This window comes from Bos indicus x Bos taurus, chromosome 11 (genome assembly GCF_003369695.1).
Source record: "Bos indicus x Bos taurus breed Angus x Brahman F1 hybrid chromosome 11, Bos_hybrid_MaternalHap_v2.0, whole genome shotgun sequence".
In the NCBI taxonomy this organism is placed as follows: domain Eukaryota; kingdom Metazoa; phylum Chordata; class Mammalia; order Artiodactyla; family Bovidae; genus Bos; species Bos indicus x Bos taurus.
In genome coordinates this window covers 78,095,099-78,112,051 of record NC_040086.1, presented here as the reverse complement: position 1 = coordinate 78,112,051, position 16,953 = coordinate 78,095,099, and the positions used below count along the sequence as shown (strand labels likewise).

The following is a 16,953-nucleotide window of genomic DNA, read 5'->3' as shown; positions in this document are numbered from 1 at the left end:
TAAAAGTAAAAAAAAGTTCATAGAGTTTTGTGAGACTCAAATGATCAAAGGTATACAAAAGTGCTTTGAAAATAGCAAAGTGTCAAACAGCAAATAGCAATATGTAGATACTGGTTATTATCACTTCCACTGAGTGGATTCATGTGATGTCTTGACCTGACTAAAAACAAATCGCCATAAGTAAGGTCAGAGGTCTGCCACAGCTAGATCTCACAAAGCCAGAGCTTTCCTTGAGATTCTATCCTAGTCTATTCTATTTTGCTTTCTTTCCAGGACCTGATTTTTGTCCCTTACTGTATAAGCTTGCCATCCTTTTCACAAGCTTTAATGCCTTGCTACAAAAAATATCTTTGGTATCTCATGTAAACTTCGGCTTTGGAAATTAGAAGACACAAAGGTTAACTTCACATCATCCTACCCATCATTCCTCAGTTTCGACACACTGCAGTTTTGTCCCTTCCAGCTATCAGAAAATCAGAACTAAAAGCACTAATTTACCTTGAAGCAACACAGAATGTTTTCTTAATAAAACAAATTCAGGAAAAAAAAAAACCTGAATTAAAGACTATCTTGATTACACAAATTATCATAATGAATAAATGTGTGTACACATATAAAAATGATATATAAGCATACAAAGTTGTAAAAACAAAAGTATATATACACATACCATAAAATTCCCTTGATTATCATAAATGTGTATCTCTCCATTGGCCATTCCAAAAAGTAAGGCTTTACTATCTGCAGACCATGCTACATGGCATAACTGCACACCCTTCAGGTCTTTTCCCCAAATGCGATTCCCTAAAACAAACATAAAACATAATTATTTCACTAAAATTTCAAAGTCACGATTCTCTAACAACTGCTCTAGAAATCTTTGTTTCCCTAAAGGGCTCTCACATTCTTCACAGCATTCAGTTGTTTAATTTATTCAGTCATTAGATCCTTACTGAGCACCTACTATGTGCCAAACACCCTACTAAGCATTTGAAATAGCAGCTGTTTCCAACTCTCTCCCTTCTCTTCTAAATTCTGACTCAGAACCTTACTCCCAATTAGCAGAAGAATTCACCTTTTACTTTGGAAAGAAAATAAAAGCTTTCTCCAAAAAAAACCCATTCCTACTTTCAAACATTCAGAACACAAGTGAATCCACACTTATTTTTCTGCTTTGCCTCCTAATACAAAGGAAGACATGTCCCCAACAAGACACCAATCTAAAGTGAATCCCTCTACCTATTCTGATTTAGTCCCTCTGACTGCCAACGCAGGAGACACAGGTTCAGTCCCTGAGTCAGGAAGATCCCCTGGAGAAGGAAATGGCAACCCACTCCAGTGTTCTTGCCTAGGAAATCCATGGACAAAGGAGCCTGGTGAGCTACAGTCCATGTGGTCGCAATGGGATCGCAAAAGAGTCAGACACGACTTACGGACTAAACAGTAAGACTTAAGTGGTTCTTCTATGTCATCAAATTGTACAGCAACTATTTTCTCTTTTCGTATTTATTTTTCTGTCAGAATGCTAACATATGATAACATTTAAACCTCTAAATATCAAAACTTCAGGTAAATCTTGACCTTAGCTCTGGGTGCAAAACGCATTACCATCCACTGAACCAACTATCACAGCCCCATCCTCGTATACAATGCAGATCTTCTGTCCATCAGCATTCCAGCTCATGCTTCGAACCACTGACTTATTTCTGTTGTTGATCATCTCTTCATACCAAGAGCCTGTATTCACAAAGGAAAACAAATGGCAAGTCAAAACTTTCACATCTGATAAATGGTACTTCAGAGTTGGAAACTTTCCATAAAATAGACGATGGGACAAACAACTGCAAAGTTTTCCACAACCTAAGACATTAAACTACAAAATCTTCAAATCCAACAGAACAAGATGAAAAAAATAACTCATGCCTTTACTAATAATTGCTTCAAAGATTATCACAGAAAACACAATAAATGCCTATCCTTTTTCTCTTTTTTTCTATCAATTAAAACATAAAACTTCATTTGCTTCCAAAGGGCCAAAATGAGTGATTTTTCTCAAAGACTGATTTTTCCCACTTGAGTGCACCTCAGATAATAAGCAAGGAAAAAAACAGAATAACCACAATTACTTCGTAAGTATACCCAAACTCTCCAATGATTAACTGTAGGCATGTTAAATGTAAGCGTATTATGTAAAAACTAGAAGACTGAAAAAAATTTTAAGCTCACGTCACATTAGTGATATCACATCACTAAACCTGAGTGACAAAAACGTTCTTGTATTTACTTACATGGGGTTGAAGTGAGATGTGACTTGTCTCAAGGTATAATCAAATGTGAGGCATATCACAAGGCTATTTTGTTTTCTTTTTGTTCTTTAAAAGGCTTTATTACATTCCCATACATACAATTCTGGCCTAAAGCCAAGCAAGTAATTAAGTAACATGGAAAACTAGTCAGAACAGGGCATTACCCATCAAGACTGAGGCTCAGAGAGGACCTACTCTAATCTCGTGTACCTTCACATTCTACTCCCCACACACACATACACAGACATAAACTTTAAAAATAAATAGATGAGTTTGTGCACTACAGCATATTTTAATTAAGAATTTTTTAAAGGTATATACCCTAAGCATTTTTAAAACCACACATGAGCTAAGGTACCCTTTTCATTCAAAGATGATGCCTACAGGCCTCAAGAGAACATGTATTATGAGTTATTTTTCTGGTAACAGTGATACACCTAAATTAATCTTTCTCTGACTCTTTCAACTCTGGGCAAAAGGCACAAATGGGGAGCCAGCAGTCAGAGCTGAGATAAAAATCTATATCCATGAAGGAAAAGGAAGCTAATTGACTCATTAAAGGAAATGAATTATTGCTTTTGACTTCTTCATAAATGTGTTTTTATCTACTAAACTAACTCCAGTCACTGACCACAAAGAAATGAATTCTTATTGGAAACTTGAAAAAAAGAGCTATCTCAAGCAGAAACTATTCTGCCAAGAGTCTAAGCTCAGTTTGAAGATAATCAACAGTCACATAATTCACTTTCTTAATGCACGGTCACAGTTCAAAAGAAATAAGGTTAAAGGGAAAAGTAGGAATCCATAAATCTGGAAATATCACCCCCCGTGAACTCCTACTGCTGGTTAAAAAGGGTCTATTTCAAAGATGTTATTTCTCCGTTCAACTACTGTGATCCAAACTCCAATCTGTGGAAGATTAAATAAGCTGTCTTAATATACCTTTATATAACATCCAAACAATGATAAGCCCATTTTGGTCACTGGTAGTCAACTTCTGATATTGTTCATTCCATGTTACAATTTGAACAGAACCTAAAAATTTATAAAAACAGTTTAGAAACTAAAAAAGCAAAAAGAAGCTACAATTAATTTTAAATTTATATTTTTATAATAAATGCCGAGAGTATGTTAAAATCAGTACCATTTCTGGGCAATTAACCAGTCTAAAGTTACTCAAAAATGTTCACAGAACACAGTTAGTATTATCAGTTGCTTCTACAACAATGCCTAATACTAATTTTCATGTTTATTCCTATTTTATGCCGGCTAAGGGACCAATTAGGATCAGCTATAAGAGCTGCCATAGATCTGATGACAGATACAAATGTAAGTAAGGTTTACCCAATTAGCCTGACTCCCAAGGACTATGATGCCCAAAGGACATCATACCAAGTACTTGTTTTTTTTCTTTAGAGGGGGTGGTATTTGTCAAAGAGATGTCTCTGAATCTCTCCCCCTGCACCACACCTTGTTTTCTATTCTATTAGTAACACACTCTTGAGCATATCTTAAACCTCTGGGTTATATGAACATTTTTTTAGTTTTTTAATCCCTGAATACTTTATTGTATATTTCCTAAGAACAAGGGCATTCTCTTTCAAAACCGTTTTACAAATTAGAATTTTTAACACATACACTATTATCTCCAACCCACAGTCCACATTTAAGTTTTATCAAATGTCCAAATAATGTCCATGATAGATAGCTGTTTTTCTCATTTCAGGATCCAGTCTGGCATCATCCAGTACATTCAGGTGTCATGTCTCTTCAGTCTACATTAATCTGGGACCATAAAACATACTCTTAAAGAGGAGGATATCCTATCCATAGACAGATAGTATTTTTAATATATAAAATAATAGCTATTTTTTTCATACCTATTGAAGATGCTATTTAATCATGTGAAAGTTGTTGAATGACTCTAGGCCATGTAAATTATGGCTAAACAGAAATGATTACTTTAAATAAGACCATTGTTTAAAACAACATTTTTGCATAATTGTGGCTAAACAGAAGTGATTACTTTAAATAAGACCATCATTTAAACAATGACATTTTTGCATTAAGTAATTTCTTGGAGGAAGGCATGGCAACCCACTCCAGTATTCTTGTCTGGAGAATCCCATGGACAGAGGAGCCTGGTGGGCTACAGTGCTGGGGTTGCAGAGTTGGACACGACTGAAGCGACTTAGCACGCACGCACAAGTCATTTCTAAGGCTTCCCTGATGGCTCAGCGGGTAAAGAAACAACCTGCAATGTGGACTGGACCCCTTGGCTCCAGGAGACTCTGATTGGATTCCGAGGTCGGGAAGATTCCCTGGTGAAGAAAATGGCACCACTCTAATATTCCTGCCTAAAAAATCGCATGGACAGGAACCTGACAGGCTCCAATCCGTGGGGCTGCAAAGAGTCAGACACGGCTGAGCGACTAAGCATACACACACAAGCGGTTCTAAATAGCTAAAAATACTATTCAAATATGATTTAAAAATTTACATGACTCACCACTATGACCTTCGAGAGTCTGATTCATAGAAAGGTTACTAGGGGCTGCAAGACCCCTCAATTTTGTATCATCTGAAAAAACAAAAACAAAACATACTATGGCAAATATATAAAAGTGACAGATTATAAGATTTTGACATTTCTTGCTTTTTTCCTATTCCTAAATAATATTAGAATAATATTTTAAAGAATGCCTTATTCTGACTTATTTTTCTCATGGTAGAAACATGGACAAACACGTACCCCCTTGCAAGATATTATTCTGGTGAAATAAAGCAAGATGTATAAAAGAATACTTTATTTAGCATATTAAATATAATTAGTAATTATTATTGCTACTTATTCCTTCCCAAAAGACAACAAAAAAGAAGTATTTATGATTTTAGATTGAAAACTCTAAAGCATAAGTGAGATCAAAAAGCAAAGATTTGGGAAACTAGTTTTTATTAGATTTTGCAGAATCATATTCATTCATTCATTCATTCAACAAACATTTATTGAATGTCTACACTCCGCTATGCACTGTGGAAGGTTCTGAATACAAAATGATGAAAAAAAGGCTTTTCCCCCTAGAAAGCTTATAGTGTACTGAGGGGACAGATATTAAATAGACACTCACACACCCACATAAATACATATGCATATATATAAAATTGGGCTTCCATTGCAGCTCAGTTGGTAAAGAATCTACCTACAATGCAGGAGACTAGGGTTCGATTCCTGGGTCAGGAAGATCCCCTGGAGAAGGAAATGGAAACCCACTTCTGTATTCTTGCCTTGAGAATCCCATGGACAGAAGAGCTGGCAAGCTACAGTCCATGGGTTCGCAAGAGTCAGACATGACTTAGCAACTAAACCACCACCATATATAAAATTATCAACTGGGAAAAGTAAAAGCATAATAAGAGACAAGAAACAGAGGGGGAGTTAATTTAGATTGGAGGGAGGAAGAACCAAGGAAGGAGCTCTGAAGAAATGGTATCTAAGCTGAGACCAAGGGATAAACTGGAAAAAGCCAAGCCAGTTACGGAAAGGGGCAAAGTATTTCAGGCTAGGATGCAGCAAATGCAATAGCCCCCGGGTAGAATTTTAGAGCCTTTAGCAAACTGAAAGAAGGCCTATATAGTTCATAAGGGGAGAATGGCATAAGATGAGGCAGAAGTGATAGGCATAGAAAAAAATTTGAAGTCTTTGCAAGAAGCAGTGAAAAGTTTTTGTTATCCAAAGTGCAATGTAAGCCTTTAAAGGCTGTTTATTATTTGAAGTGACTTTTTCTCTTGGATTACTAATCATACTACAGAGAAGAATATAGTAATATAATATAATTTTATTTTATTTTTAAACTTTACATAATTGTATTAGTTTTGCCAAATATCAAAATGAATCCACCACAGGTATGCATGTGTTCCCCATCCTGGACCCTCCTCCCTCCTCCCTCCCCATACCATCCCTCTGGGTCATCCCAGTGCACTAGCACCAAGCATCCAGTATCGTGCATCGAACCTGGATTGGCAACTCGTTTCTTACATGATATTTTACATGTTTCAATGCCATTCTCCCAAATCTTTCCACCCTCTCCCTCTCCCACAGAGTCCATAAGACTGTTCTATACATCAGTGTCTCTTTTGCTGTCTCGTACACCGGGTTATTGTTACCATCTTTCTAAATTCCATATATATGTGTTAGTATACTATATTGGTGTTTTTCCTTCTGGCTTACTTCACTCTGTATAATAGGCTCCAGTTTCATCCACCTCATTAGAACTGATTCAAATGTATTCTTTTTAATGGCTGAGTAATACTCCATTGTGTATATGTAGCATAGCTTTCTTATCCAGAATATAGTAACATAAAATGTCTTCTCAGTAAATGAATCTTCACTTAGAAAATCTGACATGTGTGTATGTGTGTGTGTTAGTTGCTTAGTCATGTCCAACTCTTTGCAACCGCATAGACTGTAGCCCACCAGGCCCTTCCGTCCATGGGATTCTCCAGGCAAGAACACTGGAGTGGGTTGCCATTTCCTCCTCCAAAAGGAACTATACAAAGAAAGAAAGTGAAGTAGCTCAGTTGTGTCTGACTCTTGGCAACCCCACAGACTGTAGCCAACCAGGCTCCTCCATCCATGGAATTTTCCAGGCACGAGTACTGGAGTGGGTTGCCATTTCCTTCTCCCAGAAAATCTGATAGTCACATGTAAAATATACCATTTGAAGCATTCATTTAAAAATACTAATTTATGAAAATCTTAAGAATTTGTGAGAATGGGAATTTTTATAAGTTCAAGAAAATTCTCCTTTCAGATAACATGTATCTTAAAATTACTATGAAATATATTCTTTATTCTGAAAACAATCTCAGAGGGAAAAAAATCTGAGTTCCTCTAAAACCATTGGTTCTAACTATCTAGTTACTGTCTTAGTAACATGAACAAGAATACACATATATAACTTCACAATCATTTGTCAAACAATTAGGATAGAATAAATGTTGACATACACATTAGGTTGAACCTTGTTTTTTTAACAATGGGTTCTCTTACTCACTGAATCTCTTTAAAAATGTACCTACACACTTAAGCCTTATTCTAGTTCTAAAAACATTTCATAAAAACATATTTCTTATAGCACTAAAAATCCATTCTAATGCCTATAGTCACAATCACTATAATCAAGTAAAATTAGTGATACGTGATTCTAAGGGTTTGCAGGACCCAACATATTTGAAAGTTTGATGAAGCAGTTCCATCCTTCCATTGGCTTACATGGTCTGAATTCAAAATTCTGCATTGCATGCATGTTTTCTATTTGTTAAACCATGAAGTGTAGCCTCTTCACAAAGCATATTCTGACATACATGAGAATACATTTTTTAAATTCTCCTTTACATGGTGAACAAATAGTTTCCACATCTAAATATTGTCTTTTGCTAGCAGTAACTCTAGAACTTTATTATGCAGAAAATATCTGCAAAATCTGTCTGAAAGCTCAGATATCCAAAAGAAAAAAACTCAAAAGTTTTCAGTGAGGTCAAGTAAAACCACCAAGATTTCAAGACTCCACGGAGTTACATTACTAAACTCCCCACAGCCAATAAGCAAACAAACTGGCATGGGAACAAGCATCTGTTAATACTGACAGAATTCTTCTCAAAGCATCAATAACCCTTGGATTTGAAAGGCATGATGAAAGGAGGCACCAATAAAAGAAGGCATTTGAAACCCATGAAGGGAAATTTTGGAATGAAATCAGCAATTCAAACCATTCAAAGTATCTCCCACAAGCTCAAAAGATCCAAAGGATTTACAAAAGTTAACGGTAATAAAGTCACTGAGAATGAGAGAGATAACAGAGGAAAACAGAAGACCCTGCTCAGAAAACGAGGAACCAAGCACACCGAGTCTGAGCATTTTCATCTTGGGAAAACCTGGCTGACATTCATTAACATCAGTTTTCACATTTTGCATTCATGAAAGTGGTCAGCAGCCCAACTGCAAGAGAAATTCACATTATGTGTTGCACGGTGAGTTTGACAAGCAGGATTGAAATGTGAAGAAGACATTTTTGCAACACTTGAAGAGATGGTGGGATTCTGAGAAGGAGCTGCTATAGGCTCTACAGACTCCCAGGCAGGATCACTCAGCTGCCTGGCTTCGCTGCATGACTGGCTACAAGTGACTATGCACACATCCACGGGTACAGCTATGGGCCCCTGACCTGCTGTTTCTGGAGCCTGGGTTCGCAGCACATTCTTTAAGTATGGAGTTGGTCTGGATTACGAACATTCCTAGAACAAAGGCAGGAAGCTTTGAGTGTCAATCTCACTGCACGGGCACGTCAGAAAGCTGATACTCCCACTGCCTGCAGTTCCTGGAGGGCTGTGCAGATGGCTACACAGGTGGTTTGGATGGTCTTGGAACACTTCTTCTCTGACTCAAATGCCTGCTTTCCGGCAATATTTCTTCTCATGAAGATGAGTACACTGCGCCGTCTGCAGCAGTGGCAGGAAGAGCAAGAGATGCCATCTCCAGTCAGGGCCCTTCTCAAATTCCACCACAAGCAACTCTGGCCCAAGCCGGCGTCCCTTTAAAGACTGTTAGAAAGGAAATGACATGACCTGGTTCTTTTTGTGTTTGTTTTTGTTTTTGTTTTAAGATCACACAAGAAAGAGGCAAGAAACCATGAAGTTGATTCTCAACCAGTTGAGGTGAGAGATGATAGTGGCTGGGACTGGAGGGGCAGAAGAGGACAAAGGGAAAGGATGGATTCGATAATCTGGAGACAGAAGCATAGGGTTGTTGATGAAGATGATGGTAAGGGGGGAAGAAGTGGGCTTCTAGCTTGAGCAAATGGGTGAAATTTAAGATATTTACTGAAATGGAGACAAGTGAGAGAAGATAAACGGGAGAAGGTCAAGAGTTCAGTATGAGATGCCTGTGAAAGATTCTTGAGGAGATGTCCAAGTCTGATAAATCAGGACTGGGCTGGAGAGATATATTTAGGAATCGTCATTCCACAGAGGGCATTTAAAGCCATGGGAATGAAAGAATAAGTCTAAAGAGAATGCGAAATGAAAAGAGCCCAGAAGCAAGTTCTCAGGAATTCCAACAGTTAGAGGAGAATCTGGTAAAAGAGACTGAGAACTTATAAGAAAATAAAGGAGGGGATAGCAATATGTATAACAATAATTTAAAACATTGCAATTCTCTCTTTTCTTGAAAAAACAACAGTTCAAGAACCAGTCAAATGTGCATAAGGACAAAAAAACAAAAAGCTGCCCATTAGCTTTGTAACATGAAAGTGGCTGGCAAGGGAGAGAAAAGAAGGAGAAAGCAGACTGATACTCAAAAGGAAAGAGAGAGAGAATTAAAAAGGAATAAGGGCCCTGAGAAGGCAAGAGGAGGTGGGCTCCAGCAAAACCTGTGAAAGGTGGCCTGTGAGAGAACACTACCCGCCTCTCCATCTTAACCTGAGGTAACAAGATGGGGACAAACACTGGTTCTATCAGTTCTAATAGTTCCTTTCCTTCTAAAGCAAGAGTGAAAACTGGGAATACCACTACAGGGAATGCAAAGCAATGCAAGCCTTCTAGAAGGTAAACTGGCTAAACATATGAGGACCTTTATAAATCTACATGACCTTTGATCCAGTAAATTCCACCTCTAGAACTGTATGCTAGAAAGTAATTAAAGGTCCATGCAAAGAAACATCTTTAGCAAAGATCTTTGGATACAAAGATATTGTTGGGAACAACTTATGTGGATACATCTAAATATCCAACACTAGAACTGGATATATAAATCATTATATATATCAACAAAATGGAATACTAAACAGCCATTAAAATAATGCTATAATAGGTATTTTACTGATGTAGACGACTGTTATATTATATGGAAGAATGATGATAATTTAGCTATTCTGTAGCCAACCACCAAAATGGCACTTACAAAGCCACATCTTCAGCATATCACAATGTTTCAAATGTACTCAGCAATCAATATCTGGTGATGATTACTGGAGTAACAGTAACTTTATTACTTTATTATTATCGTATTTAATAACAATAGTTGTGATACAATAGACTGACCTTTTAAAGACTCATCCAGCCATATTTCTTATATTTCTCTCTTTCAACATGATTTACACTCATTATTAAATTTTAAAACAAATAATTAACTCCATATTCCAAGCCATTCAAGAATCTATTTTTCATCTTGCTCACTTGCTCAATTTCAAAGAATATTCTAACCACATTTCATCAGAAGTGTATAAAAGGAAAAGAAGTAATTTTTTCTTGACAAGCCTTCAATATTAAGCATAATACATCCATTTATTAATGTAACTAAAACTTCCTACATATTTTAGGCAAAATATGTATATGTACATGCACATATGAGCATATACTTGTAAGTATTTGAGAAATGCAACACAGACAAAAGTTATTTTCCTTTAAGACAGTTAAGAAAGCTAAAGCACTGAGAGATTAAATTACTAAGCAACAGAAGACAAACTCAAATTGGTACATAAGTCTCTACCTTCCAAATCTGCTTTTTTTTCATATAATTAATCTAGCACATCAAAACAACTATTCTCTCTTTGCTTAGGCCGTCCATGAGCCCTCCATGTAGTGGTTAAAAATGAGGTTTGAAATTGAGACAAACTAAGTTTTGACGGAAGAAATTTTCACATATTGCAGTATAGGAAAGTCAAAATGGTTTATACATTATTTAACTTAAACTTCATGCTAACTAGAACAGTGTGTTTTTTAAGCTATCAAACATAACTTGTATATCTGCTTTAACCATCAAAGAAAAGTGTGCATTGTCCAGAAGTAAAGAATGTCCATCCTAAAGACAGAGGTCCATGCTGCCCTTCCTGGGACATCAGTGCTAGTACTCCTTCAATGATGAGGCTCCCTTCCCAGAAGCCAAAGCCACACTGACTCACTGCGTAGGAAGCAAATAAATTCCTCAAAAGAATGCACCCTCCCTGTTGTGTCTGATATTCTTTGTTCAGACAGGAGATAAAACCATGCTAAAAACCATCTTCTTTGGAATAGTTTCTCAGAATCATCTGAGAGACCGCCTCCCTGGCTACAGTTCTCCATTTGGCTGAAGTAAAATTCTTTTCTATTCCTTTTATTAAAATCTCAGCTGTGTCACTTATTTCCCATGTGACCTTGGGCAGGTTATTCATTGATCAGTATCTCAGTTGCCTCATCTGAAATATCTACCTCTCAAGATTACTGTGAGGTCAAATTAGACGGTAAAGGTTAAACACCCTAGACATAGAAAGTGCTTAATAATATTTACAACTATCACTTCAAAGCTGTAAAACAGTATTACTCAAAGTGTGGTCTGAGAACCAGCAACACCAGTATCACTACAAATGCAAATTCTCAGACCCCATTCCAGTTCTACTCTGGGGCTAAGTCCAGAAATCCATTTTAACAACCTCTGCAGATGATTCCTATACCTGATAAAGCTTGAGAAGCAATGCTGGTAAGAAATCCAAAATGTAACTTAGTTCAAACCCAAATTTTACAAAAGATTGGACTAAAATCAAAGATATTCAGAAACTTGCTGAAATGTATTCAGAAGTCTTACGGCAGAGCCAAGGTTCCAATTCAGGTTCCAATTCAATCTCCTTATCCAGATCTCCTATATAGATCAGGGATTGTCTAGCTCTTCAACCTAGAGCAACACTAGATAATTAAGAAATGTGAAACTGTGTGCTATGATTCCACAGAACTAGAAAAAGAGAAATCAAGCTGTAAAACACAAGAGACTTCTTAATAAAACAATTTTTTTAATCCCATGTGCTGTTCTTGAGAACTAAGCGCGTAATTATTTACATATCTGAAAAGCAGAAAGAACACAGGCCTGTAAATAAGCTGCCAAAATGTGAGATTTCTGTGACCTCACTGAAAAGGTGACTCACGTCATTTTTATTAGACTGCTAATGATACAGCACAATCAACAAACATGGCACAAGACAATATAATGACTTAGTCTTCATCCTTCATTCATTTTCATTTGCCAGCGATAATTTCAGCAAAAGCCATCTGAGGTTTACATTCGATATTTTCTGAACTTCCTTACAAAAATATTCTAGAACACCCCAAAATGTTGGGGTTTTTTTTCCTTTTGAAAGAATTAGAATTGCATACTGACAAATACCATAAGCAAATCTCTCTGAACAAATGATTTTCCCTTATGTTCAAACATCTGGGCTTGCATTCATTTACCTGTCTGTGTCTCCAATTTCAAAACTCTCAGTAATCCATCGTCACCACCACATGCTATGAATCCTTGGTCCTTGTTCCAAGATATACATTTCAGCTTCACGTTATTGGACATGGCAACCTGAAAAGCAACCACAGCCACTCACAACTTTTAACGAAGGGGTTGGTAGTGAGTCTACGGAAGATGAAGACTGCAGAAGAAACGGTCTTGCAGAAATGTGAAACTATGAAAATAAGCATAGTCCCTTGAACTGCCCGGGGCCCATTTGGGAAAGAGACAAAGAACTGCCCACAGAAGAAGGGCAGTGACTGCAAAAAGAAACCCAATGAGGATGACCTGATGGATTTTTAAAAGGCAGGGGAGGTAAAGCAGGCATAAAACTCTACCTCCAAATCCTTATTCCCTTTCCACACACACTTTGCCTACGTTTTTATTACTTTTCTCCCCGCCCAGCGGCCCGTGATGATCCAACGAGTTTAAATCATCTGATGAGCAACAGGTGAAGTAGAGAAAGATAGGGACGCAAACAGTGATCTGCCCTGCGGGCCCCCCCAAAAGGACCTAACCAGGGGCAGGAATGGGAAAGATCTTGCGAGAGAGCGGCTGGCTCCGCCAAGGACTGTGTGGGCTCAGGGACGGCAAAGGGAAGTCCGAGGCTGGACCGCGCAGGAAGGTGAAAGAAGGGATGGCGAAGGCTGGATCACTACGCATAGCCTCTCGGGCAGAATGCCGGAATCGCCTGCAGGTTGAGAAACCAGAGGAGGAGCAAGGGCGAACCCTGGGAAACTCACTTTCTTGCTCAAGTAAAAGAACATCCTGGAAACCCCGAGAGGACGACCCCAGCAGTCAAAGCCCGCCACGGGAAACCTTCTAAGCTGCAGATCGCGAGTACCAGCGGCTCTGGGAAGCTCTCGTCGCCCTGGCAACCGCTGCCTCCCGGTCGCATCCGGGGCGCCGAAGGGACACTTCCGGCGTTGCCCTCGCATCGCCGGGCGTAGTACGCCTGCGCGGACGTCGGGGTTGCTGGTAGAGCTCTTGTCGCGGGCCCAAACCGGTGTTGGACGTGGTGGATTTGCTTCTGGGCTTTCCTGCCCAGGGACCCGGCCGGCGCCGCGACTGTTAGTTCCCTGCCTCGTAGCCTCAGGTGTCCTTGGTCCGGACGGGCTCCGAGGACCGGCCTCGACCTCGGACGGTCGCGGTGGAACTCGACTGAGGTTTCAGTACCAGCTCAGTAAGGGCGCCCATTCAAATGAGGTCGTAAGGATGGGGTGTTGTGTAAGCCCCAAAGTCCCAACATTGTGAAAAGGAAAGGTACTTTACAGGATTTGGTAGGCTGGCGCCCATTGGTCAAACGAAGGTCAGTCAGTTCAGTTCAGTCGCTCAGTCTCGTGTCCGACTCTTTGCGACCCCATGAACTGCAGCACGCCAGGCCTCCATCACCAACTCCCAGAGTTCACTCAAACTCACATCCATCGAGTCGGTGATGCCATCCAGCCATCTCGTCCTCTGTCGTCCCCTTCTCCTCCTGCCCTCAATCCCTCCCAGCATCAGAGTCTTTTCCAGTGAATCAACTCTTCACGTGAGGTGACCAAAGTACTGGAATTTCAGCTTTAGCATCATTCCTTCCAAAGAACACCCAGGACTGATCTCCTTTAGAATGGACTGGTTGGATCTCCTTGCAGTCCATGGGACTCTCAAGAGTTTTCTCCAACACCACAGTTCAAAAGCATCAATTCTTCAGCGCTCAGCTTTCTGCACAGTCCAACTGTCACATCCATACATGACTACTGGAAAAACCATAGCCTTGACTAGACAGACCTTTGTTGGCATAGTAATGTCTCTGCTTTTGAATATGCTATCTAGGTTGGTCATAACTTTCCTTCCAAGGAGTAAGCGTCTTTTAATTTCATGGCTGCAGTCACCATCTGCAGTTATTTTGGAGCCCAAAAAAATAAAGTCTGACACTGTTTCCACTGTTTGCCCATCTATTTCCCATGAAGTGATAGGACCAGATGCCATGATCTTTGTTTTCTGAATGTTGAGCTTTAAGCCAACTTTTTCACTCTCCTCTTTCACTTTCATCAAGAGGCTTTTTAGTTCCTCTTCACTTTCTACCATAAGGGGGGTATCATCTGCATATCTGAGGTTCTTGATATTTCTCCCAGCAATCTTGATTCCAGCTTGTGTTTCTTCCAGCCCAGCGTTTCTCATGATATACTCTGCATATAAGTTAAATAAGCAGGGTGACAGTATACAGCCTTGACGTACTCATTTTCCTATTTGGAACCAGTCTGTTGTTCCATGTCCAGTTCTAACTGTTGCTTCCTGACCTGCATACAGGTTTCTCAAGAGGCAGGTCAGGTGGTCTGGTATTCCCATCTCTTTCAGAATTTTCCACAGTTTATTGTGATCCACACAGTCAAAGGCTTTGGCATAGTCAATAAAGCAGAAGTAGATGTTTTCCTGGAATTCTCTTGCCTTTTCGGTGATCCAGTGGATGTTGGTAATTTGATCTCTGATTCCTCTGCCTTTTCTAAAACCAGCTTGAACATCTGAAGTTCACGGTTCACGTCCTGCTGAAGCCTGGCTTGGAGAATTTTGAGCATTACTTTACTAGCATGTGAGATGAGTGCAATTGTGCGGTAGTTTGAGGCATTGCCTTTGGCATTGCCTTTCTTTGGGACTGGAATAAAAACTGACCTTTTCCAGTCCTGTGGCCACTGCTGAGTTTTCCAAATTTGTTGGCATATTGAGTGCAGCACTTTCACAGCATCATCTTTCAGGATTTGAAATAGCTCCACTGGAATTCCATCACCTCCACTAGCTTTGTTCATAGTGATGCTTTCTAAGGCCCACTTGACTTCACATTCCAGGATGTCTGGCTCTAGATGAGGGATCACACCATTGTGATTATCTGGGTCGTGAAGATCTTTTTTGTACAATTCTTCTTTGTATTCTTGCCACCTCTTCTTAATATCTTCTGCTTCTGTTAGGTCCATACCATTTCTGTCCTTTATCGAGGCCATCTTTGCATGAAATGTTCCCTTGGTATCTCTAATTTTCTTGAGGAGATCTCTAGTCTTTCCCATTCTGTTGTTTTCCTCTATGTCTTTGCATTGATCACTGAGGAAGGCTTTCTTATCTCTCCTTCCTATTCTTTGGAACTCTGCATTCAGATGTTTATATCTTTCCTTTCCTCCTTTGCTTTTCACTTCTCTTCTTTTCACAGCTATTTGTAAGGCCTCCCCAGACAGCCAGTTTGCTTTTTGCATTTCTCTTCCATGGGGATGGTCTTGATCCCTGTCTCCTGTACAGTGTCACAAACCTCATTCCATAGTTCATCAGGCATTCTATCAGATCTAGTCCCTTAAATCTATTTCTCACTTCCATTGTATAATCATAAGGGATTTGATTTAGGTCATACCTGAATGGTCTAGTGGTTTTCCCTACTTTCTTCAATTTAAGTCTGAATTTGGCAATAAGGAGTTCATGGTCTGAGCCACAGTCAGCTCCCAATCTTATTTTTGCTGACTGTATAGAGCTTCTCCTTCTTTGGCTGCAAAGAATATAATCAATCTGATTTCAGTGTTGAGCATCTGGTGATGTCCATGTGTAGCATTTTCTCTTGTGTTGTTGGAAGAGGGTGTTTGCTATAACCAGTGGGTTTTCTTGGCAAAACTCTATTAACCTTTGCCCTGCTTCATTCTGTATTCCAAGGCCAAATTTTCCTGTTATTCCAGGTGTTTCTTGACTGCCTACTTTTGCATTCCAGTCCCCTATAATGAAAAGGACATCAGTCCTTCCAATTTATCTAATTTCCCCCGCCTGAATTCTTTCCCCATCCCCAGCAAATAATGTTCAAATCCTTTGACCTGAGTCTGTTGTCTCAGCATCCTGGGAAATTGACAATAAATCCTAGTGCCTTTCCTGTCAGATCTAAACTGGAGCTAAAATCAGATCTTTCTTCAGTCTTAAATTGTTTTACTTTGGTGCTCACACTTTAAATGAGCCAATATGCTTTTTTCATCCCAACATTCCTGTCTGCTTCCAAGGCCATTTTTATATATCCTGTGATGTTCCTTTTGGCCAATTGTGCCTAGCCAAATGCACAAAATAGGTCTCCCTGAGAAATCCTTACTAAATATATTTGTGTAATACATATTTGTTTTCAAATGTATGTGTATCTTTTTCAGCACCAGATTACATCCCTATATGTTTTCTGGCACCTGATCACAGGCTCCCTATACTGGACTCAGGAAACAAAAATCAGTTTTCTAAGCCAGAGGGATTCTAACCAACTGGTTAAGTTTAAGGCATGTTTAATTGAAGCTACTGATGGTCACATCCTTAAAAATTTGTCTCTAAATACCTTTCCATAGTTCTTGTACATGA

The 16,953-nt window shown here is 39.1% G+C and overlaps 1 protein-coding gene across 4 annotated transcripts in view; it reads right to left on the bottom strand.

The window, feature by feature from the left end:
- Positions 1-13,507, bottom strand: part of WDR35 (WD repeat domain 35) — a 52,083-nt gene extending 38,576 nt beyond the window's left edge. The window contains exons 1-6 of one of the 4 annotated variants that reach the window (XM_027556007.1): positions 13,353-13,507; positions 12,564-12,681; positions 4,816-4,887; positions 3,249-3,341; positions 1,609-1,737; positions 671-804 (exon numbers count right to left, since the gene is read on the bottom strand). In XM_027556007.1, the coding sequence (XP_027411808.1) occupies positions 671-804; positions 1,609-1,737; positions 3,249-3,341; positions 4,816-4,887; positions 12,564-12,681; positions 13,353-13,376 (570 nt within the window). In that variant the 5' untranslated portion in view covers positions 13,377-13,507. The remainder of the gene's footprint in view (positions 1-670; positions 805-1,608; positions 1,738-3,248; positions 3,342-4,815; positions 4,888-12,563; positions 12,682-13,352) is intronic. The other 3 variants (XM_027556010.1, XM_027556009.1, XM_027556008.1) reach the window with 3 other exon arrangements.
- Positions 13,508-16,953: the final 3,446 nt, after the last annotated feature.